This window comes from Amia ocellicauda, chromosome 17 (assembly GCF_036373705.1).
Source record: "Amia ocellicauda isolate fAmiCal2 chromosome 17, fAmiCal2.hap1, whole genome shotgun sequence".
NCBI lineage: Eukaryota > Metazoa > Chordata > Actinopteri > Amiiformes > Amiidae > Amia > Amia ocellicauda.
The window spans coordinates 24,818,776-24,844,496 of record NC_089866.1 but is presented as its reverse complement, the minus strand read 5'-3'; the positions used below and the strand labels follow the sequence as shown (position 1 = coordinate 24,844,496).

Sequence of the window (25,721 nt, the reverse complement as noted above, 5' to 3'; positions counted from 1 at the left end):
CAGTCTTATGTAAACGTTGTATCATCTAACCAATTAGGGTGGTCTTATAGGACCTTTAGACCCTGTTTGCTTCTAAAAATGTCTTGTTTGCATCAGTCAATACAAGACTCATGGCTCCATTGTATATTGGGTTTATTACTTTTAATTATTTCCATAATGTATATCAAGTATATACATAATCAAGCTGTGGAACAATTTGACATATTTTCTTCTCCAATGGTGACTCATTAATGGCTCTGTATAAAATGGAAACTGGGCACATTAAAACATTTCACTTTTTTTTCTTCTTCATTTGGGGCCTTGCATAAAGGGTCTGCTTGCTGGATACCTAACAGCAGCTGAAGTGAAACAGATCAGATGTTTTCGCATATGCACTCTGCACGTCAACTTGATTTTCAGAACAGATTGGGGGGAAAAAAAATATTGAAAGATTGGATCATCATTTTAGGAGGGCTTTGTAAGAAGATGGTTTTTAATCTTAATGGCACTGGCTTTAAGTGCATAAATGATTTATTGCAATGTGATAGTGCCTGGTATCTCACATTTGAGGGGGATTTGGCATTAAAGGTTCTGTTTTTCAAGGCAGATGTGCAGCCCACCCCTTTGTAGGTATTGTGGGAGGGTAGTAGGTTACAATCTATATCATACACCGAGTACTTGCAGACTAGAATGTGTAAAAACAGGAGGTTAAATACCCTCTTTAGCCTGCTGTAGCTGACTCTCTAGTTTACCGATCTTGGTATCTTAATTATTCCGTTTCTCAAAAGCTCCAACCAAAGCAGCATCCCACAACTGCAGTTGGTCAGTTACTCGGCACACGCTGCGCTCTCCATTTGAAAGGGAGCCTTGTTAATCCTGTGCCTACTTCCTTTCTGGTTCCAGTAATGCACTCTGGGTCTTATTATTATTAAAGAGTGAATTGAAATTCAATGTTCATGAACATATTTTCGTGGTGAAGGCTAATATGCAGTAATGTGTATATGCACGATCGCTTTACCTAACACTATATTGCCTGTTGAGGATTTAGGTGAATTATTTGCAGTATGACTGAAAGTAGATTGACGTGAGGATATAGTTTTGCTTTAGTGGGCAAATCTCACAGCACTTCCCAACCTTAAGGTGAGGAGCTATTGGTCTTTGTTGGTTCATATATTATTGTTATAGGATTAAAAAACACATAACCTTGATTCAAATAAGAATACTGAAATTTTCTGTATTTTACACATATTAAAGTAAGTCACAATTAATGTTAATTTAAAATGGTTTTCTGAAATTTCAAATCTTCCCCTAAACAACTAACAGAAGTGTGTGGAATGCCTCATGTGTGTCCACTGGAATCCCAGCATTTCAGCAAGATCTAAAGGTTTAACTTCGATTGCTCATTGACAGATAATGCATTCTCTTTGTGTCAGGCTGTACTACATAAAGTGTTGCATACAGGGCTATGAAGATACAGCTGAGGGTTCTGGAATGTAATCTCTCTATCTGTACGATACGGTGGCATGCTTAAAGAAACTGCATGATCCCCATCAACTCAACTTATCAATCTATTGAGACAGTCAGCAGATATCAACAGTGTATTGTAACTGTATACTTAAAAAGCATCTAGTGGATAGAAAAGCATTGCTGCTCTGTGCTTGTTTCAAATCCTGTTCATGCAGGGAAGTGGTTTTTATGTTACATAAAGTAGGTGGACAATTGAGAGAGGGCCTATTTTATCGTCGTATCCGCCAAGCCCGGCCTCCTCTAAATTGAAGCATTTGAAAGCAGCCTAGACATCTGAAAAGCAGTATAGCTGTCCTTTAAGCTGTTCCTGTCTTTCTGATTTGGACCGTCATTCCTCACTTTCCCCATTGCTCTCGCAGGTTAGGTGAGGGCTGGCGTGTGTGGCCCTCTTGAGACGTGTGGTTTCAGCTCTGCTGTTTTCTGTTCTCTACCTTGGTTTTGCTTATTTCACTGCTGACGGGGGGAGGGTGGATCATGTGAGTGCAACACAACCCAGCGTGACTTCCTCACAGTATACCTTTTGAAATCCTGTTGTACGGCCTTTCACAGATATCTGTAATTTTATTTTATGTAGGTGAATGGGATTTGTATCATGAGCAGTCAGATTTGTTGAAACGAAAATAAGACTGACTAGAAGAATACAAAATCTTTTGTTCTTAATGACTTGTTTCGAAGTAGTAGAAGTTTCATGTTTGAGATGTAAAAGATTAGTTTCGGTTGATTTCTTCTTGAAAGACTTATTACCATTTGCTTTCTCATAAAGAGTCTTTGTAGACAGCGCTTGTGCTTTATACACAAGTAAGCATTACCCACAGGCATCCTTTATAAAAACACTTTGAGGTCAGCAATATCAAAATGAGAATTTCTATAGAAGTTTACGAGCATAGAAAAATGTACTCCTATTAAGCATTCTGCATACTTGGAATCAAGCGGGGGGTAATGTTAAAATGCTAATGGGGATTATTTAAAATACCTGAAATATTTTACTTGCAGTAACAAACCTAAATAGTAGCTTTTTTTTTTTTAATCTCAAAGATTGTGATTTTAACCATGCAAGGTCAAGCAAACACAGACACTTTTATTTATTTATTTTAATGCAGACTACTGACACTTCTGTTCAATTATGTTGAGAATCATAATACTCATTGTACCACTCAATAAAATCGTCAAAATAAGCTTGAAATCTGATCTCTGCCACTGGGAAAAAATGTATAAATAATAAAACTACACTCACCAAAAGGATTATTAGGAACACCATACTAATACTGTGTTTGACCCCCTTTCGCCTTCAGAACTGCCTTAATTCTACGTGGCATTGATTCAACAAGGTGCTGAAAGCATTCTTTAGAAATGTTGGCCCATATTGATAGGATAGCATCTTGCAGTTGATGGAGATTTGTGGGATGCACATCCAGGGCACGAAGCTCCTGTTCCACCACATCCCAAAGATGCTCTATTGGGTTGAGATCTGGTGACTGTGGGGGCCAGTTTAGTACAGTGAACTCATTGTCATGTTCAAGAAACCAATTTGAAATGATTCGACCTTTGTGACATGGTGCATTATCCTGCTGGAAGTAGCCATCAGAGGATGGGTACATGGTGGTCATAAAGGAATGGACATGGTCAGAAACAATGCTCAGGTAGGCCGTGGCATTTAAACGATGCCCAATTGGCACTAAGGGGCCTAAAGTGTGCCAAGAAAACATCCCCCACACCATTACACCATCACCACCAGCCTGCACAGTGGTAACAAGGCATGATGGATCCATGTTCTCATTCTGTTTACGCCAAATTCTGACTCTAACATCTGAATGTCTCAACAGAAATCGAGACTCATCAGACCAGGCAACATTTTTCCAGTCTTCAACTGTCCAATTTTGGTGAGCTTGTGCAAATTGTAGCCTCTTTTTCCTATTTGTAGTGGAGATGAGTGGTACCCGGTGGGGTCTTCTGCTGTTGTAGCCCATCTGCCTCAAGGTTGTACGTGTTGTGGCTTCACAAATGCTTTGCTGCATACCTCGGTTGTAACGAGTGGTTATTTCAGTCAAAGTTGCTCTTCTATCAGCTTGAATCAGTCGGCCCATTCTCCTCTGACCTCTAGCATCAACAAGGCATTTTCGCCCACAGGACTGCCGCATACTGGATGTTTTTCCCTTTTCACACCATTCTTTATAAACCCTAGAAATGGTTGTGCGTGAAAATCCCAGTAACTGAGCAGATTGTGAAATACTCAGACCGGCCCGTCTGGCACCAACAACCATGCCACGCTCAAAATTGCTTAAATCACCTTTCTTTCCCATTCGGACATTCAGTTTGGAGTTCAAGAGATTGTCTTGACCAGGACCACACCCCTAAATGCATTGAAGCAACTGCCATGTGATTGGTTGGTTAGATAATTGCATTAATGAGAAATTGAACAGGTGTTCCTAATAATCCTTTAGGTGAGTGTATATGTATACTTGTCATATTAGGTTTTTTAACAGGAGGCAACATTTCTCTGTAGAAGAATCTCTCTACGCCTTGCAGAGATGTAGATGTTTGACACACAATTATATCAGCAACTGAGAAAAGACCTGAACATGTGGAAGATATGCCCTGCCTTTAGAGTGTCTTATCATTAGTGTCAGCCTGGTGGAGAAAGATTTAATGGAGTACACGGTCAATAGTCAGTGCTGAAACCTGTATTGTTGAGTGAGCGTCTCCATCTCAGGAACTCTTCAAGGAATACATTCTTCAGGTGCAGATGGGAGAGTTAGGAACAGACATGCAGGAACCTGTAGGAAAGGGTCCCGGACTCCATGAATCATTACTTGTTTTGTACTCCTCTGTTCTGTTGGTTTAACTCCTTCTTCACATAGACACAGCTTCAAACGTGACTGAACTAACTAACCACATTGGCGAAGAATAGTCTCATCTTCGCAATACTTGTTTTCTTAGACATAAGATAGGAATGAATCCAACTAAGCATTGTCCTTATCTGTAAATAGGGGGTTGTCTTTCTAGGATTGTTTGAGAATGAGTTGAGTAACTAGATGAATCACACTGCTTTTAAGACTACATGTAAGAGTCTGTAATGTCTTTATGGTATGATGCATGTCAGTGATTGTGTTGAAGAAATCCTAGTAACAGGAAGACAAATTGATCTGCATTAGGCACAGGGCTTAACTACCAGGCAAGGATGTATTTACTCATTGATATAATCTTGTTCCCATTCGAAAATACAAATAGTCTAAAATATAAGTAGGAAAAACACTATGTATGCTGCAAAGATAAGGGTAGCTTCCACCGTGAGTTTCAAGATGTTTCCAGATATAATCTCTTCCTTGTTCCCTGACTATATGTGGTCATACCTGTGCACTCTGTCCCAGTGACTATACCTCATATCTCACAAGTGTACCAGTTTTTACAGTGCCCTTGAGAGTTTCTTTTCCAGGTGGTGGTACACTTTTTCACGCACTCCATTTTTGCTTGCTTTGGTCTCTTTAGGGAAAATTGCTCCCTTCTAAAAAATGACCATTCAGTTTCAGCATTGGAACTGTTGGATATTGAACCCAATTGGTTAGTGAAACGAGGGAGTTTTCCACTTAAACGTGTGAGGGACAATGCATACGGAAAGGGTGGGGAAGGATCATGTTAGTTAAAGGTGGCACTGCTTTAATATTCCATGAAAAACATTTTTCTGTTAGGAAATAATAGGTGACAATGTTGCTCCCCATGTAGTTCCCCATGAGTCGAGGCAAGTCCCACTTATGAGTGCTGACCTGGGATAAAGCCTTTAGCCGGAGCTTAAGCAGCCCCCTGACTCGGCAACTTCTTTCTCTCCTGTTTTCTAACACAAATCTGCTCTCTTCATCCTCCTGTTGTTTGCGTACTGTGCATGCCTGATCCCTGTGGCCCCATTGTTCTGTGCGCTACAAAACTACAGAGAATGTGGGCTATTTGCCATTCCTGTGCCAATGTTTTCTGTGCTTTTATTTGTTCTTAAAGCCAGGAAATTGTTCCGCTGGGGTGGCTTTAGTCAATTGTGCGGCTGTCAGTGTGCTTGACGTCTCGGAGCGTACTCGTGGTGAACTCCCACAAAACGTTTCTCTCCGCATCAGGTCATCTGCAGTCAAACGAAAAAGTCCTGGAGTTTCAGATTACTGAGGTCAAAGTTCGGTCGTAGCCCTTTATTAGAGTGAGCACTGGTTTTATGCACCACAGAAGGCCGTTTTCCCTCACAGTGTATATACCATTAATAGGACTTAATTAATTTGAAAGCAACCCTCAGCATCCCCTACACAGCCTGGCAATTAAGGAAGATAGAAAGGTAGTATAACAAAAAAGACTACTGGCCATCAAGAGCGCACCATGAGTCGGAGCTTAGTGTCGCCAGAGCCGCTCCCCAAAGGAAGTCAATTAGAGATGTGAAGTTGACCAAACTTGTTTGTCTGTCTGTAATATATTGATCTAAAAACACCTAACCAGCTGTTTTCGGGTGATCTTAAACCCACAAGAGCCTACGACTTGTGACGTTTGAGGGGCAACACACATCCTTCAATTCTGCAGGTAGTAGGATCTGTTTGGGGGGGTGGAGTGACAGCTGCTCGCGTGGAGCAGGGCCATGCTGGTGGTCCCATGGTGTGCAGTGCTGCTCGGAGGGACTGCACCAGTGTAATCCAGCAGCCCATTCCCTAGGCCCAGGGCAGTGTGCCGTCTAGGGTAGGAAGTGAGCACGGTGCCAAAGGATGCTGAGTCATCCGGAGGCTGGAAACACTGATAGACGCAGAACGCTTGGGGCCAGCAAAGGGTGCGAGTGTCACACACTCCTGGAGGGGCACGTCCACACTGCACTGCGTTTTGTTTTGCTTCGTTTTTTTTTTCCCTCACTGACTTATCTGTTGATGTAGGTTACCATTTCCAACTTTACAGGTAATTGTAATTAATTGTTTAAGTAGTGTTTTTATTTTGTTGGTTTCTTTATTTCTGAATCATATGTATCTGTTCATATATGTCTTTGCTCTGAATTAATATCGGTAAAGGGAAATAACCTAACTTAAATACCAAACAAGATTGCCTGCATTGATATAATAATTAATACTTAAATTAGAGCAGGCTGTGCAAAGCACTTTCCTTACTGGTGTTAACTGCATGAAAACAATAGTGTTTTGAGATTGCAGCTGCATTAGAAAATGAGCACATGGGTCACATCACAGATTGTCCTTTCTGAGGCCAAGCAGAGACACAGTAAGGGCGGTGTGGGAGTACCAACAACAATTTAGCAGCATCCATTGATAAGTTAGTTCGAAACTTCCTCAATCTTCTCTTCATTCACAGGAACAGCACATTTCATTCACAAAGCATTTCGAATAGAGACTCGTTAAAGAAGAAAAGAAATCCCCTTAATTACAGCTGTTTCACAATAATTTTTTTACCTCTTCCTGCATAGATTATGGTAATTATTGTCCACACTATAGTGGCGAATTGTCATTTGTCTCGCAGGGACATTCCCCTCACTGCCTCAGATTTATTAAGCATTACACCAGATATAAACTTTGTTCTACTTTTTATTTCTCCCAGGACTTTAACACTAATGTTTTTTTCAGAGATTGAAGAGCAGCTGACATGAGCATTAAAAAAAGGCCCTTCTAGAGATTTCTAGAGACCCAGTTAGATTCAATTTCCTGTCGAGTGTTAAAGTTAAACACTGTGTGATACGTACAGTGAAATGTTACTGAAGGGATACAGAAACACTTCCCAGCCATAGTTGTTTGCACTGAAACTTTCTTATTCTGCAGTTTAAATAACCTTTGGGAAGATGAAGTGCACTTATTTAATATATTTCTATATTTGTTTCTATATTTAATATTCAGTGGGTAATATTGAATGTATTAATTAATCAAAATGTGGATGGGTAAGACATCTTGCACTCATCCCCTGCAACAAAGACTAGAGAGTCTTGTACAATTATTTATTTAATTTTCGCAAGGTGGACTATGACTGTAAAGTGGTTAACAGAACTGAAACACATCTGGTGGGACAAGCTGTCAATAGATCCCGTTTTCAAACTGAATTGCTTTTTCTGAAAATAGTTCTGCGTCTTAAGGTTTGTATTGTTTATTACTTGTATTACTCTTTGATAGTCCAAGGCTAAGCATTAGTACCCATTAGATCAATATTCAGGTTTAACTCCCTCTTTTGCCAATCTATTGTATTTGGTTCAAAGCTTGGCAAATGTAACCCACTAAGGGAAGTAGTAATATGTTAATGTATTTATCAAAATTATTCTACAGACTAAACAAAGCTTGCAGATATATTCCTTATGTCACAAGCTGAACTACATTAGGAATACTACTGTGCTTTAGACATTTAAAGGAATATTTGATATCCAGTTCACTGTTTTTTATTTTCTTCCTTCAGTCATACTATTGTAGGTATGTAGTCATTCTGAATCCATCTTGTTTCTTGTTAGGTAATTGTAGGCCTGTTGTTTGTCTCACTGAAATTGAATGGAGGAATTCGGTTAAGGTTTTGCCTCCATGTGTTTGCAGTGTGCTGTATGCTGCTGAATCTTTGCAGTACAGGGTTAAGGGAAGGCTTTTTAGAAACTTGACTTGCCATTACACGACGCAAGCGTCTTGTTCGTTTCGTCTCATTGTTGACGAAAGCGCTCTTTCATTATGCATAGTATGTTTCATACTTTGAGTAATGGCACAAATCAATTTAAATCAGTTTGGAGGGTCCTGGAAAATAAAATTAGGTGTGATTCCAGATGGTTATCAGCTGTCTCTGCACAGCAAGTGAAAATAAAGCATTGAAAAAGTTTTATATGAAAAAGCTCCCAAAACCTGCTTTGTGCTACATATTCCATACAATGTTGTTTGAAGGAAAAGAGACCGATTGCAAACATGCATTGCAAGGCTCTTCACTCTTGGCTTGCATAACACAGTGAGTAAAGTTGATAAATTTGCCTCTTTCAGTTCACATACAGGCCCAAGAGTCCTAGAGTACGTTTATACCATCTAGCTCTGATTAAGTACTTCTAAAGCCCTGATTGATCTTATTTTATCGCCCTGCTCCAGTGATTCTCAGCGGTGCTGGTTACTGCAATGAATGGCAACACTATTCAACAAGGGACTACTTCACCTTCCGTTACACAGCCCAGGGGCTGGAAGGAGTTCTGCGAGTTGCATGCCATTTCGACGGCCAGGGAGCTAGCCAAGCAGTACCGCCGGTTTGCTAGCGAATACCCTCAACATGACGTCTTGGCGGCCGAGAACTTCTCCAAGCAGTTTACTGACCTCTTCCAGCAGTATTTCCGCAACGAGGTTGTGGGGGAGGGCCTGGCCATGACCACGCGCTACAGAATCACGTCGTTCTCCGGGGCGCAGGATTATCGGGTTGCAAACAGACGACTTTCCGAAGGCAACCCAGCCGTGATTGCGGTCCTGGCCCCCAAAGCGGAGCCCCTGCCTGTGCCCCGCGAGCAGGAACGGAATGTGCACCAGGCCTCTACTGACACTACTTGCCCCCCCCGCCTGCTGCCCAGGAGCCGCAGCAGCGAGGAGGATTCAGATGGTGCGCTCTCCACCTCTGAACGGCACTCGCCGTCTCCCTCCGCTGCCGCCAGCACCACTCACTTTTCCATGAGCCAAATCCGGCACAGTGTGCGCAGGCTCTTCAAGAGGGAGTCCCTGGAGTCGGTGGCTGCTGCTGGGTCAGGGGACATGAGAGACAGGGGGGCCTCTGGGGCCACAGAGGAGGCCACTGCCTCCATGCCCACCAGTCAGCGCTGGTTTGACCGGTTGGCCAATAGAATTCGTCCCCGGAGTGTCTTGGGCAGGGGGCGTATTCACGAGAGCTGTAAGGAGGGCCATCTCAAATATCTCATGGTGGACGACACTATCTTGGACACGCAGCCCCGCTGGCAGCGCTGCAAGCTGCTCGTGAGAAAGACTCGTGGAATGGGAAGTGAGGAATACCAGCTGGAGCTGTTTGATCCACCCAAGGTATGAAAGCACAACTCTAATCTTATATTTCAGCACAAAACATGATCTTGTAATCGGTATGCTTTTTGTAGTTGAATGATGTACTTTTAATTAAAGTTTTAATGTAAACCTATCCTCATAGATTCTGAGAGGCATACAATCAATGACCAAAATTAGGTTAAATCAATAATTTTGCATTATAGTTTATTTTTGTCGGTTTATAAATTTGATTTATTTTATCTTTATTTAGGCCCTGTTCTCAGTTATTTTATAAGCTTGTTTTAATGCTGAAATGTCTTTTTTATGCTGGATGTATTCCATTATTCACTTTCTCTTTTGACATTGGAATCACCAAATTTATACAACAGTTCAGAATTGCCAATTGTTAGGGTTGCCGGTGTTTAATCCTAGTGGACCTCAGTGGATCTTGTTAGCCTCGGACTTTAAAGAAAACTCTTGTTGCTAAACGACCCAGCTAATCTAGTGCAAGGATAGAAGATGTCCCCATATGTGAGTCCCCTAAAAAGAACACTGGTATTCCATATGCTATTCTTAACGTGGCCAGCTCTGTGAGCACAACAGAGCTTAAAGAAAGGGACATGGAGCAGCTCAGAGAGCAATGCAGGGCTGCAGGTGCACACACAGCCCCAGGGGCTGGTAAGGGCCACATAAACAGAGGAAATCCTTGCTGACTTCATCCCCAACCAACCATGGTGGCTCTGGGCCAGCTGTGCACAGTGCCCTTGGGAGCTCTAGGTCACTGTTGAAGTGTCATATAAACCCAGATATAAACTTGCAATATCCGGTTCATAAGACTTAACATGGTCTAAACAACGGGCCTTTACCAGCTGAGCTAGTTAGGATCAGTCTGTTTGACCGCTTTTACCTGGCTTTAGTGCTGTGGGGCCTGGGCTGGTGATATGTGGCAACGTAATATATTTTTTCACTTTTGATTGGGTTTGAGAGTGAGATGCCAGCTGGCATAGTGGATCAGAAGTTATAAGCAGTGTGCCTAAAAATATATTTTAGTTTCCTTTTTGAAAGAAGTATGTAAGTATCTGCGTTTGAGCCCTAACAGACAGGAATGTTTGAACGGACGTTTTTGGGTGGCCGGTGTTGAATCCTCAGTGGATCTTGTTAGCCTCGGACTTCAATGAATGCTTTTGTTTTTAAGTTACCCTTTGCAAGGTTATCGTTTTTGAGTCATATGAACATCTCTTCTGGTTTCAATTAAAGGAGGGTATTCTGTTTTGTTCTATGAAACTGAATAAGGGTTTGTGGCCTATGATTACAGCTGGGTGCAGTGAGGGAAGGTACATGAAGTCCCTTAACAGTACTGAATGGGTTTGTTGTATATGTGGTGTGAGCTGTAGGAGGTGTTAACTCCTCCCGTGGTCTTATATAGGGGCGAGCTTCTGGTCTGATAACATGCCGAGATATTGCGTTGTACTACATGCATGTCAAATACTCCTCCACACAATAGATGTTAGTCCATTGCTTAAAACAAACACTTGTACGATTAGTTTCATTATAAGACGCCATTCTCCGAATGCAAGCAGTGCAGTTCATACAATAGCAGCATAAAAACACTTTTTAAAAGGGTGTCTACAGGCCACCCTGACTAGATGCTTTAACAGGTGCTTTCACCTGCATGCATTTTAAAGAGTACCTGTTAATGAAAAGGAATCTGTATTAAATGTTATTCATCAACGGATCTCTATGATTGAATTAAGAAACGGACATACAGTGAGGGAAACAAGTATTTGATCCCCTGCTGATTTTGTACGTTTGCCCACTGACAAAGAAATGATCAGTCTAGAATTGTAATGGTAGTATTTGATCCCCTATCAATCAGCAAGATTTCTGGCTCCCAGGTGTCTTTTATACAGGTAACGAGCTGAGATTAGGAGCACTCTCTTAAAGGGAGTGCTCCTAATCTCAGCTCGTTATCTGTATAAAAGACACCTGTCCGCAGAAGCAATCAATCAATCAGATTCCAAACTCTCCACCATGGCCAAGACCAAAGAGCTGTCCAAGGATGTCAGGGACAAGATTGTAGACCTACACAAGGCTGGAATGGGCTACAAGACCATCGCCAAGCAGCTTGGTGAGAAGGTGACAACAGTTGGTGCGATTATTCGCAAATGGAAGAAACACAAAATGATCTCAAGGCAGCTGGGACCATAGTCACCAAGAAAACAATTGGTAACACACTACGCCGTGAAGGACTGAAATCCTGCAGTGCCCGCAAGGTCCCACTGCTCAAGAAAGCACATGTACAGGCCCGTCTGAAGTTTGCCAATGAACATCTGAATGATTCAGAGGAGAACTGGGTGAAAGTGTTGTGGTCAGATGAGACCAAAATCGAGCTCTTTGGCATCAACTTAACTCGCCGTGTTTGGAGGAGGAGGAATGCTGCCTATGACCGCAAGAACACCATCCCCACCGTCAAACATGGAGGTGGAAACATTATGCTTTGGGGGTGTTTTTCTGCTAAGGGGACAGGACAACTGCACCGCATCAAAGGGATGATGGACGGGGCCATGTACCTTCAAATCTTGGGTGAGAACCTCCTTCCCTCAGCCAGGGCATTGAAAATGGGTCGTGGATGGGTATTCCAGCATGACAATGACCCAAAACACACAGCCAAGGCAACAAAGGAGTGGCTCAAGAAGAAGCACATTAAGGTCCTGGAGTGGCCTAGCCAGTCTCCAGACCTTAATCCCATAGAAAATCTGTGGAGGGAGCTGAAGGTTCGAGTTGGCAAATGTCAGCCTCGAAACCTTAATGACTTGGAGAGGATCTGCAAAGAGGAGTGGGACAAAATCCCTCCTGAGATGTGTGTAAACCTGGTGGCCAACTACAAGAAACGTCTGACCTCTGTGATTGCCAACAAGGGTTTTGCCACCAAGTCGAAGGGGTCAAATACGTATTTCACTCATTAACATGCAAATCAATTTATAACTTTTTTGAAATGCGTTTTTCTGGATTTTTTTGTTGTTATTCTATCTCTCACTATTAAAATACACCTACCATTAAAATTATAGACTGATCATTTCTTTGTCAGTGGGCAAACGTACAAAACCAGCAGAGGATCAAATACTTCTTTCCCTCACTGTAGATTACCAAGGCTGGAAAATAAATAAAACTGAAGATGCTCCTGTTTGAATGGTCAGCTCCTAATACACTAGAATGAGATGAAGTCTTACTGCTTTGCTCTTTCCACTTACTCATAAGCACTGTTACTACTAGTTCTTTGCGATTGAGAAAAGAGTCATCGTGTGAACATCACAATATTCATACGTTTTGATACAAATAAATTAATAACGTAGAACAAATGACAACCGTACACATTTCTATGCAGTTCAGATGGGTCAGAGCATGACACTTGACACTAGTGCAAGAGAGAAATTAAACCTGTTTGAACATAATCTATATTTTATATAACATCAATATTTGTTCTTGTTTTTAGACATTTGTGTATTTTTCATCTTTGCCGCTGGAAATGGTGCATAAAAACATACCAGTATCATTCTTTCCTCTGATCTTTTTAGTGGTGTTAAAAAAAAATACTGTTACCAATATGATACTTTCTCATTATTTTTAATACAAAATCAGATATGTTTCAAATACCAGCTGAAGTGCAAATAGTTAAGTTTTGCATTTTACTGCTTATACAAAAAAATTATATTGTTAGTTGTAGACTAATCAGACAAATGTTTTTTTTTGTAATGTATTCCCAATATGTTTGGTATAAGTCACTTATTTGCAGTTGTATTTAATTTTGGTTGTGGAAATATCTAATTTGCATTTGCACAAGTGAATTCAAAATTTCAGCAACAGGAAATTGTTTGCATTTTGCATTTCAATTTAAAGTTATCAATTAAACTCACACACTTAGTGTAAACACACAGGCTGTAGTCCTGACAGCACCTCCATGATATTTGCCTTGAAAATTTGCTCTAAAATAGTGCACCGTGTTTATTACCCTGGCAGTATACGAGTTTAACTATAAATGTAAATGTGCTAAAATAAAGATGTCATAATCAAATTATCTAATTGATAGCATTTTTTTAATCAAGAAGGATGCTTTATTTATTTATTGTACATAACCAATTGGTAGTCTCTGTTTGAAATGTGAGTCTGGCTAATTTGCCTTTGTTTGGCCCAGTAGTCATGGTGAACTTCTCAAAATAGTACCTGCCTGTTTCTCGGTGTATTTCATCACACTTAATGTGGTTTCTTTTCGAAAAGCTGACTTTTGCAATGGCACCTCTAGTTTTTGTGACTTCTGCTCTGTGCAGTAATGAATATTGGCAGTTCTTTTAGCGTTAAATAGTTACAGTTCATGGTCAGTCATAAAAGCACTTCGAAACCAAGTTATTTGAATTACTTTTTTCCTCCTCTTTTCATGCCATAAAACCCTGTTAAAGTGGATCATCTTTGGGGAGTAACAGACTATTTGCATCCAGATTACTGGCCAAATTAAGAATCAAACAGCTTCCTAGGAAAACTTTAATCGGAATACTCTTTGAAATTGCTCTCTTCAGCTACAGTGATCATTCTGGCAACACAGTGAAAAAATCTTGGCAAGTATAGCCTAGTCTCCCTGGAACTGGAGCAGAAAATATCCTTAAAAGGCAGGGTATTAAAGCACACAGTGAGCAGCATGCTGACTACAATGCTGCAAAATGACTGCCGTTAGTGGGACACCAGTATCTTGTTTAGGGATGGCCAGTCTGTGTTTTGCCGCCAACTGGAAAAAGTGAGCTTGTAGTTTTATTGCAGGTGGACATTTCTATTAATTTGATATTCAAGTATTCTATGCTTAAAGCTTTTTTAATATTGAAATATTTTGACTAATAAAAGGAACAGTACTTTTAAACCATGATAAGAAGACACGGTTTTAATATGTGCATATTAAAATATGCACATAGCACAATAAATGCTAATCCCAACAGTCTCTTCAGACACTGACCTCGTGTTTTGGACAACTTGTCAGGGTTGTGCAAGGCTTAACTTACCATGTATTGTTGTCACTTATTGTGATTTTTCAATATATAATATATAATAAGACAGCCTGCCAATAAGGTATGTCATTATTAATACAAAGAATTTTGTGTAACCAATGCCACTCTGGATTCTGGGTTGGCAAATAACCAAAATGTTTAATGCATTGATTTGGTGGCATTACAGGCATGGCGAAGATTCTTTATCACGTGGTAGAAGAGTTCTTGCAATCCAAAGATAGTAGAGCACATGAGTGATGCACTTTGGAACCAAGACATACAGTTGGTATAATTTGAGTGGTGTTAACATACTGGAGTGTTGGCATGCAGTGATTAACAAAATAGCATGGCAGTGCCCTTTGTAAAAAAAAACACTGCTTCACATACAGCACTAAGATCAGTATCTCCCTACCATTCAGTGCTCAAAACTGGGAGAGTTTCATTTCACTTCACTTTTTTGTTTCAAGGGAGACCATATTTGTTCTGGTAGTTCACTTTTAACAGCTACAGGTTGTACAGAATATATTGCATTTTTAAAATAATTCGTATTCTCTCCAGTTTCTCCTCTTAGTGTTGCCAATACTACTGACAATAACCAAATGTATTCCTGAAAGACAACACATTGCATCAGAACAATTGTGACTCTAGGTTCAGGCACGCATACTAGTCTTCAGTTCCTGTTTGATCTCAAATGTAATGCAATGGCTTGCAAAAAAATGCATGTTGAAGTTCGTATTAGGTGAGCTATCTATGAGATATATGAAATCTTCCTACAAACCCAAATTAAAATTGCAACTGTGCATGTGAATTGCACTCAGCTTAAACATCTTAATTTAATCATGCTTATGAACTGGCTAATATACATTCAGAGAGCTGAGCTGTTTTCTAAGAGGAAGTGGGTATTTTTTCTCCTGTGCTATACAATTTGGTATAACCATTTAGCATTTTGTATCTCACAGTTAGGGTGTGCACTTTTTCCACCGGTTATTTTATATGCCATGTAATTCAGTCCTGCAGTGGCAAGGGGTAATTTGTGTTTTCTCTCCACATTAGCTTTCCTGATTCTCTGGACAGATGATTTTCAGCACTCCCTGGCCTTTACTCCTCTTTAAGGGAGTGATTAGGATTAAAAAGTCCCATTCTTAATTAGGCTACATTTTCATAAGAGATTACTGTAAAAAAATAAAATAATCATAAAAAAACAGGTATTATCCCAGTTCCTTTTTCCTATACAGATCTTATTTCTGTGTCTACTTTGTTGTATACTGGGGGTGACCAGAACTCAATCATGATCTTAGGGTGCCCATTACTACATTTTTGCCTTAACAAATTGAAATGTTAACATGATGGGACCTTGCCTGATCTAAATTCCAGAGTGGGGGTCAATTCCGGTTCCGTTTTGGAATTGGAATGCAAATGTGTTGCAAACCTGGAATTAGGGACTAGACTGACTGAAAGTGGAACTGGGATTGAACTCCAGGTTTTCTGTTCATCTTCTGTTTCCAAGTAACTCTCGACTCCAAAAACACAGGAAATGTAAAAAGTCTTGATCAGAATGTACTGGTCTTCTCTATTTATAATTGTATTCAATTGCATTGATCTATGTAAATGCATATTCATTTCTGACATAATGTGAAACTTAATGGTTGTCTTGCTGGGATAAGTGGGTAGTTTTGTTTAGGTGTAAGCTATGTACTGTGTGAAACGTCAGACTCTGCACCTTACCTTAAACATACTTGTGCACCTGCAGTGTCAAGTAACCACATTTCATTTTCTGCATTCCATTAATACAGTTGTGGTCTGAAGTTTGTGCAGCCTTATAAAATGGAGTGACTTGCAAACCTATGAAAAAGCCACAGTCACCCCCCACATCGTATTTGCCAGTATTTTGTTTTGTCATGATTTTGCAAAATAATGTTTTCTCCTATCTGTGGCAAATGATATGGAGATCTGTTAATATAGCTCATGATAAATAATGCCTCCTTTTGTACAAGTCTTAATTATCGTCCATGTGTACATTCAGCGTTTCCTCTTTCTGCGGGTTCTGCAGTATATATAAATATACATAGGCTTTTTTTGAGGGGGGGTGGGGAGGCTTCATATTAAAAAGTTCAGAAATCTGTCGCTAAACAATGTCTTCTAACTGCAGTTGGAAGTTCAACAGGCTTAGGTTGCAAAAAGAGGAAGCTGGATGTTCACTGATAACTTATGCGTGAGAAACTTAATTGCAGGGAAGTCCTTACTTTAAAGACGGCGTGTGGGAACCAGATAAATGTGAGGCTTTTTTAGCCTTTGCTGTCAGATTTCAAAGAAATGTTATTAACTTTTTTTTTTTTTTTTTGCTTTTTGGGGGGGACAATTGAGTTTCTCTGGTTCAAGAGCTCCTCTGTCTTCAGTGGGTGTTGCCCATCCCCAGCTTTTGGTCTTTCATTGGTCACCTTGTTTACTTTGGAATATCGTTGCAAATTCTCCATGATGTGACTTTGTTTGCATGATTTAAAAATATAAATAATGAGTTTTTACTCACGGCACTTGATGCCCTTTATGGTTTAGGAGCACAGAAATATAAATGTTCAGTTTCACCACAAGAGAGACCTGGTCACTCCTGAGGGCTGGAGGTGCCAACTTGCTGCTTTGCACAGTGTGATTTGATGAGGGCATTTTGTCAGAGGCTGTTGCAGTTCATAATCTACGACAGTGTGTGAAATACTTTTAAAGGGCCTTGGCTGATACAGATGTCAATGCATTTACCTTCCGTGTTTTTATTTTTTTCATTATCTGTGTGTGTTTTTTAATGTTTATTTGACAAAAAGTACCACCACCAAATGGTTCAAAATTTTCGATTTGGCAGGTTTGAATGCTATTTAGCGGTCTTGTTTTCATCCCTTCATAAGTTTATTTACACAAGCGTAGGTAATGCGAAATGTATTGACCCTGGGCAACTGCAGTGTGGGGACGGGCTCTGGCACACAACAACAATGTTGGTATGTGGCATTGAAACACAAGGCCAGCTGTGTTTGATCATGGGCACACTTGGCAAACTTTTTTATTGGGTCTTTGGTTTTCTACGTTGGAGTTAAAAAAAAAAAAAAGCTTATACATATCCAATGTCAGGCTTCAGATTGTGTCAGTGATAATGTTTATAAATTATTGCATTAATAAACATAACATCTATCTCTCATTAAAAAAAAAATACAAGACATAATTTGCTTCTAATTCTATTCAGCACTGCCTGTGATGCTGCCTATCATTTACATGCAAGTTTAGGGGGGTGGGTTGTGCATGAGGAAAGAAACCCTACAACAAAATATGTTTAAGCCAAGACAGGAAAGTATGCCTCTTATTCCTGTGTTTGAAACCATGCAGAACGGTGCAACAGGCCAGGTTTGGGATGACAGTCTGGTGCAAGATGATGCAAGTCTTAGTGAAGTGCTTATCAGCACAATGGATGTTCTCTTTCGCTCTTGCTTTCCCCTCCTGACACCTACTCCAGGGCTCTGGAGAGTGCATGCACTTATCGCATATGCAGATACGCCTGAGAGCAGCCATATTTATAGAGATAACCTGAAGATGTCAAGATTTCAGTATTTCCATGTTGTTGTTTTTTCCTGCCCTGATCTTAAGGTCTTTATTATGGTAGTTTTCATAAGTATTATTACATTTCATTCCCAAACAATGCATTGGCCTAAACACTGTGAGCATTCAAAAAACCCAAGTGTGTCACTCTTTAGTGTGTCCTTGTGAAAAATGCATTGATGCTTCTGCTGGACATTTTGAACTTTTGAACTTGACCTGGGTAATGTAGCAGTTCGGCACCCTGCATAAATATATAGGTGAGTGAAATGTGGAAATATTTGGTTAGAATTGCCCCTGTTGGACTGTTTTCTGCCTATAAAGACCTTGTAGAGTATCGGCAACAAAGAACAAAAGAGAATTAAAAGAATTACAATTTAACAACAACAACAAACAACCCTCCTGGTGCTTATAGCAGAATACTACAGAATACTGCAGAATAATTCACTTACATATTTTATACTGGTGGTATAAGTTAGACAAACTAGTTTTTTGTATTTGAAATAGTGGGAAGAACTGGGATGTTGCCTCTGCTGCCGTTTGATCTGCATCCCTTTTCTTTGAAATGCAACTGCAGAGTGAAACTCCGAAGTGAAATTGTGAATTTACACCACAGTTTCAGTTTCCTCTGATGCTTGCAATATTGAATCACTGCATTGTCTTCCAACATAATTTCTAAAGGAATGTAGAAAAAAGGTTAATCTAATTTCACAAACCGCATTGAGACTTCTTGTCTATAAATTAATTCTTAATTTATGATTGAAGTACAGCTTTCATAGCGTGCGGTGCACGAATTCATTTATCGTTAATATGGCTGGTGAAAGCCTTACTATCAAACTGCATACTTACAATTTACATATTGTGTTCTCTGTAAGCCTTTGCTGCAGTGTTGATCTTGTTCTATCAGAAACAAATGTTGAGACAAATCTCTTAAATGCCTCTCTGTGAGTGTGAAATATGATGGAAATATTTTGCAAGAGTCATCGTGCCTCATCAAAGCAGCATTGAAGTGTGCTGAGGATCTCGAAGAAGCCACCCACACCTTGTTATTGTGTTGTCTGTGATTGGAATCGCCAGAGATCAATCACTGAGGTTGGTCCCTCACCACAACCATTTCATGCAAAAATGGAAAGCAGCAGACAAGGCTTGCAAACTCTCTCCTCCTTTCAACGCAGTATGCTTTTAATATATGTTGACGTTATATATGCTTTTTTACATAGTTACATCTTTTATATATATATATGTGTGTGTGTACAATCACTTTACTGTTGCACACAAAAACACCAGTTCTTAATGCAAATGTCAGGAAAGGATCTCTGAATATGAAAACTTGATGTCCAGCAGTCCTTCACCTGTTGTGGAGACATTGAAGACATGTTGTCTTGGTTGGAGCTGGTATTTGCTTTATGAACAAGATTTTCAAGCATGTAAAACCAAGAAAGGCAAGCAGTGTGTGTGTGTGTGTGTGTGTATATATCTGTATCTCTGGTGTGTGTGTGTGTTTGTCTGTTTTCTTTGTGTGTTTCTGCTCTTCGTGTGTGTGTGTGTGTCTGCTCTGTGAGAGCTGTGGCAATTTGTTGAGCTGTAGCTGCAGCTGTGTATTATCTACGTAAAGAAGCCATAACCACAGAGCTTGTGTACCTGACCTTGTTTAGCAGTCTGGAAAGCCCCTACTTCACAAATGCTGCCGTAGCCTGAATTTACTGAGACAGCAAAGGGAAGCCAATTGGACCATGCTGACCAGCTCTCTCAGAACACGGAAGGAAGTAAGATCTGATATCTGCCATATTCTCTGCTGTAACTGGGTAGATTGCTGGCTTAATAAACCAGCTTTGCTGTAATTTTAAATCAAATAATAATGCTAACCCCTTCCTATTAGTCCTGTGTAACAATGCAGTGAAAACAAGAGAACATGTATAACTGTTATCTGAGAACTGTTGATGAGTGGAGCATTCTTTGCTTTTTGTTTGTGATTTGGATTGACATTTAGCCAATTGTTACAGCTTAAATACCTTCTGAATGCAATGGGTAAGCTTATTGCAAATAACTAAGCTTTGTAACAATGTGTTGTAGTGCACTGATGTAGAACTACAACAGTCTGTCTGACACCTGTCATTTATGCTCTCCCAAATTTGGTTCCATTTAATCTTCGTTGGTAAGATTCTGTTTTTTGGTTTGTTTGTTTGTTTAATTTTAAAAGCACACAGGACACCTCCTTTTTAAAAATAATTGTTGCCAATCTTTAAGAACACTCCAATAAATCGTTCATGGGACCCCAGCTGTAATTTAATAATAGTGCTGATAACAAAAGCAATATGATTAAAAACAAAAACAAAATCTTATTTTTGTGTCCTGTGGGAGGAGCCTGCCGTATATCTGTAACATGTTGCTCTGTAGCAGTTCAGAACTATTCAAGACTCCTTACAGAAGTTATTAGAGTATTAGAGGATCTGTAAACAGGATGGATATGTGGCCTGTGTATATAAGGCTGTATTTGCAAAAAGTGCTTTGCCAGTATACACACATGCTGTTTACTAAACCATAGCTTGTATTATTGAGCAATTTGACAACATTGGTTCAGAATGAAACTAGTCAATATTTCATTTATTTATTTATTTTTTTACTTTCAAATGGCAAAGCCATTACTAAAACTTACATGGACAACATACTTGGGCAGCAGAATGGAGAGGTCAGAGCTCTGGACTCCTGGGTGGAGAGTCGTGGGTTCAAAAAGGTGGGAGCCTGGTGTACCCTTGAGCAAGAAACAACCTAGATTTCTCCAGTAAAAACCCAGCTGTAAATGGGTAAGTATGTAAATATAATGATATAGGTCCACTCTTGTTTATCTGCCACCTGTTCATCTGCCAAATTTGCAATTCCCGCCACAAATCTCAAAGAACAAATTAATTCCCATTATAAAGTGACACATTAATCAGCCAATTCATAAATCGCCATCTGCCAAAGAGGTTTGAGTCTCAGTGCTAGGATTTAGTACTTGTTAATCCGCCAAATAATATGTATTCCAACATGAATTTAAAACTTTGCCTCATGGATATGATATAATAACTCCAGACTAAAGTAAAGTAAAATAAGACCCTTCAATTGAAATGATAAACTCGCACACACCTGTAAACCCCCATAGTCAGCACCAATTACTGAATCGGCAATTAACACACACCTCCTATAATATGCTGTACACAAATGGCAATAGTAGCCCACTTGATAAAAAAATAACCCCTAAGCACTAAAGAGAGAATGGTTAGTCTTACTTGATTTGATCTGCAGAATATGCACATCAAAAGCAATCAGGGAAGAAAACAGCTAGTTTGATTCAAGGTCCCTTTCGGTCCTGCCCACATCCCCATGTTGCAAGCGTCCAGCTTTAGCTTTGCTTTTTTCCCCACCGTGGGTATATATATAATACCTTTTTTGCTCGCTCTTCAAGTGTCGCTCGGCACGGCGCTCAACAGTGTTCTCTCTCCTGTGCCTTTATCTCCATCTTTTAACAAACTACCAATTAACTTTGTTAAAATTATGAGAACAATACAAAACAGGTGACAGACATGACATGCATGCATAAGGCATGTAATATCCGCCAGATTTTCAGAAAATGAAATGTGGCGGATAAAGGTTTATTGTAATTGCAATTTTAAGAAATATGTAATAATAAATACTGTTTAGTAATAGGACTATCTGTGGAGGTTGTTTCAGGGTAATCTAGGTGCTTAATCAGATAATTAAATATATTTAAATGTTCATCTTGCTGCACTTAATTTTGATGGCACATGTTGTGCTTTTACATGTCATCTTTAATCGAATTAATTTAATTTGCCTTGCTATGGTGTTCAGAGCAGGAGTGGCAGACCTCATTCCTTGGTGGGCCACAGTGCCCTCTGGTTTCCATTCCAACAGTAGCTGTCTTTATACATGCTTAATACATGCTTTTCTTGGGTAGGCTTATTGAAGATTCACTGAAGATTTTAAAAGTCAATCATTGAAGACATTGTAGCTGCCAAACATTCTGGAGTCTGGAGAGAAGTATAAATAATCCAGTTAATTAGACCAATTAAGGAGCTAATAGGTGCTAGAAAACACTATGGCTCTCCAAAACCGGAGTTGGCACTCCTGTTTTAGAGCACCCACAAGGGACGTGTCGAATTGACTCCCCCCTCGCTGAACAGCAGGCACCAACTCAGTGATAGGGATTTTCTTTTTCTTTTTTCGTTCATCAGCACAGTTGGGTTTTGAACATTTCTTTGAAACCACTGATGCTTTCGAGAGCAGAGTGAAGGTCAGGCTGATTGATATTGGTAATTTCATAAACAGTACTTTCACTGTCTCAGGGTATAGAGAAGGTGAATTCCCTGCTGTCTCTTTCAACTCTGTTTTTCACTCATGGGTTCTTTGAAGGGTTTGTCTGTGTCCTGACTTGAAAGAAAAAGTCTGGGCTTCATTCAGAGGTGTTTTGTTGAAGATGCTGCTGTGTAGGGCAACGAGCTTGATTTTTCACTTGGTAACCACAGCTATTTTTCCAACCAAGGTCAGATAAGAGAAAGAGAAAAAAAAGGCAGCACGGCCACAACTCTACTGTGGCTGTGGAGAACAGGCTTGCTTATTTTGGAGACTGTTGCTGGGAAAGTTTGGTTCTGCTCTCTGATAGGTTTGAGCGAGCAGTTTGGAAAGGAAACCTCCAATGCGATTTGGTGAGCTGGCTTGATCAGTTAACATTTCTTCGAGGGGTTGGGCGGGAGGAGAGTTAGATATCATAAGCGTCATCAGTGTGTGTGTGTATATATATATATATATATATATACACTCACCTAATGGATTATTAGGAACACCATACTAATACCGTGTTTGACCCCCTTTCGCCTTCAGAACTGCCTTAATTCTACGTGGCATTGATTCAACAAGGTGCTGAAAGCATTCTTTAGAAATGTTGGCCCATATTGATAGGATAGCATCTTGCAGTTGATGGAGATTTGTGGGATGCACATCCAGGGCACGAAGCTCCCGTTCCACCACATCCCAAAGATGCTCTATTGGGTTGAGATCTGGTGACTGTGGGGGCCAGTTTAGTACAGTGAACTCATTGTCATGTTCAAGAAACCAATTTGAAATGATTCGACCTTTGTGACATGGTGCATTATCCTGCTGGAAGTAGTCATCAGAGGATGGGTACATGGTGGTCATAAAGGGATGGACATGGTCAGAAACAATGCTCAGGTAGGCCGTGGCATTTAAACGATGCCCAATTGGCACTAAGGGGCCTAAAGTGTGCCAAGAAAACATCCCCCACACCATTACACCACCACCACCAGCCTGCTCAGTGGTAACAAGGCATGATGGATCCATGTTCTCATTCTGTTTACGCCAAATTCTGACTCTACCATCTGAATGTCTCAACAGAAATCGAGACTCATCAGACCAGGCAACATTTTTCCAGTCTTCAACTGTCCAATTTTGGTGAGCTTGTGCAAATTGTAGCCTCTTTTTCCTATTTGTAGTGGAGATGAGTGGTACCCGGTGGGGTCTTCTGCTGTTGTAGCCCATCCGCCTCAAGGTTGTACGTGTTGTGGCTTCACAAATGCTTTGCTGCATTCCTCGGTTGTAACGAGTGGTTATTTCAGTCAAAGTTGCTCTTCTATCAGCTTGAATCAGTCAGCCCATTCTCCTCTGACCTCTAGCATCAACAAGGCATTTTCGCCCACAGGACTGCCGCATACTGGATGTTTTTCCCTTTTCACACCATTCTTTGTAAACCCTAGAAATGGTTGTGCGTGAAAATCCCAGTAACTTAGCAGATTGTGAAATACTCAGACCGGCCCGTCTGGCACCAACAACCATGCCACGCTCAAAATTGCTTAAATCACCTTTCTTTCCCATTCGGACATTCAGTTTGGAGTTCAGGAGATTGTCTTGACCAGGACCACACCCCTAAATGCATTGAAGCAACTGCCATGTGATTGGTTGGTTAGATAATTGCATTAATGAGAAATTGAACAGGTGTTCCTAATAATCCTTTAGGTTAGTGTATATATATATATATATATATATATATATATATATATATATATATATATATATATATATATATATATATATATATATATATATATATATATATATATATAGAGAGAGAGAGAGAGAGATAGAGATAGATATATATATACACTCACCTAAAGGATTATTATTTCACAATCTGCTCAGTTACTGGGATTTTCACGCACAACCATTTCTAGGGTTTACAAAGAATGGTGTGAAAAGGGAAAAACATCCAGTATGCGGCAGTCCTGTGGGCGAAAATGCCTTGTTGATGCTAGAGGTCAGAGGAGAATGGGCAGACTGATTCAAGCTGATAGAAGAGCAACTTTGACTGAAATAACCACTCGTTACAACCGAGGTATGCAGCAAAGCATTTGTGAAGCCACAACACGTACAACCTTGAGGCGGATGGGCTACAACAGCAGAAGACCCCACCGGCTACCACTCATCTCCACTACAAATAGGAAAAAGAGGCTACAATTTGCACAAGCTCACCAAAATTGGACAGTTGAAGACTGGAAAAATGTTGCCTGGTCTGATGAGTCTCGATTTCTGTTGAGACATTCAGATGGTAGAGTCAGAATTTGGCGTAAACAGAATGAGAACATGGATCCATCATGCCTTGTTACCACTGTGCAGGCTGGTGGTGGTGGTGTGGGGGATGTTTTCTTGGCACACTTTAGGCCCCTTAGTGCCAATTGGGCATCGTTTAAATGCCACGGCCTACCTGAGCATTGTTTCTGACCATATCCATCCCTTTATGACCACCATGTACCCATCCTCTGATGGCTACTTCCAGCAGGATAATGCACCATGTCACAAAGGTTGAATAATTTCAAATTTGGTTTCTTGAACATGACAATGAGTTCACTGTACTAAACTGGCCCCCACAGTCACCATATCTCAACCCAATAGAGCATCTTTGGGATGTGGTGGAACGGGAGCTTCGTGCCCTGGATGTGCATCCCACAAATCTCCATCAACTGCAAGATGCTATCCTATCAATATGGGCCAACATTTCTAAAGAATGCTTTCAGCACCTTGTTGAATCAATGCCACGTAGAATTAAGGCAGTTCTGAAGGCGAAAGGGGGTCAAACACAGTATTAGTATGGTGTTCCTAATAATCCTTTAGGTGAGTGTATGTGTATATATATATATATATATATATATATATATATATATATATATATATATATATATATATTTAAATTGAGGATTTTTGTTGGTTTGATACTCCTATAGGTGGTTTCACAGACCCTACTCAATGTTATTTTAGGTAGAGTAGTCGTAGATTAGTGTTAATCGAGTGAGGTCTGTGAAACCAGCCACCAGGATGTTAAGAAACACAGCAGCACTTTTACTGCCTAAGAAAGGTTTCACTTGTTTAAGACTTAACAAGGCTTTTTTATTATCATTATTACACAGTGTTCCTGGGTAGTAAGTGTTATTTCCTAATTGCTTATGCCTCAAAAGTATAGAAAATGGCTATTATTCCCCACAAACTTTGCTTTTGTGACCAGGATAGCAATATTTTGAAATAGTCTTTTCGTTCACATAGTCAGAAAAACAACAACATATGATTCCAAATTAACATGTATTTATACTAAAGTAATACAAAA

At 40.1% G+C, this 25,721-nt stretch overlaps 1 protein-coding gene across 1 annotated transcript in view; it reads left to right on the top strand.

Moving 5' to 3' along the window:
- sh2b3 (SH2B adaptor protein 3) overlaps window positions 1–25,721 on the top strand; it is a 59,836-nt gene that overhangs the window by 1,735 nt on the left and 32,380 nt on the right. Inside the window, exon 2 of the mRNA XM_066689697.1 lies at window positions 8,568–9,494. Within this exon, the coding sequence (XP_066545794.1) occupies window positions 8,595–9,494 (900 nt within the window). The 5' untranslated portion in view covers window positions 8,568–8,594. The remainder of the gene's footprint in view (window positions 1–8,567; window positions 9,495–25,721) is intronic.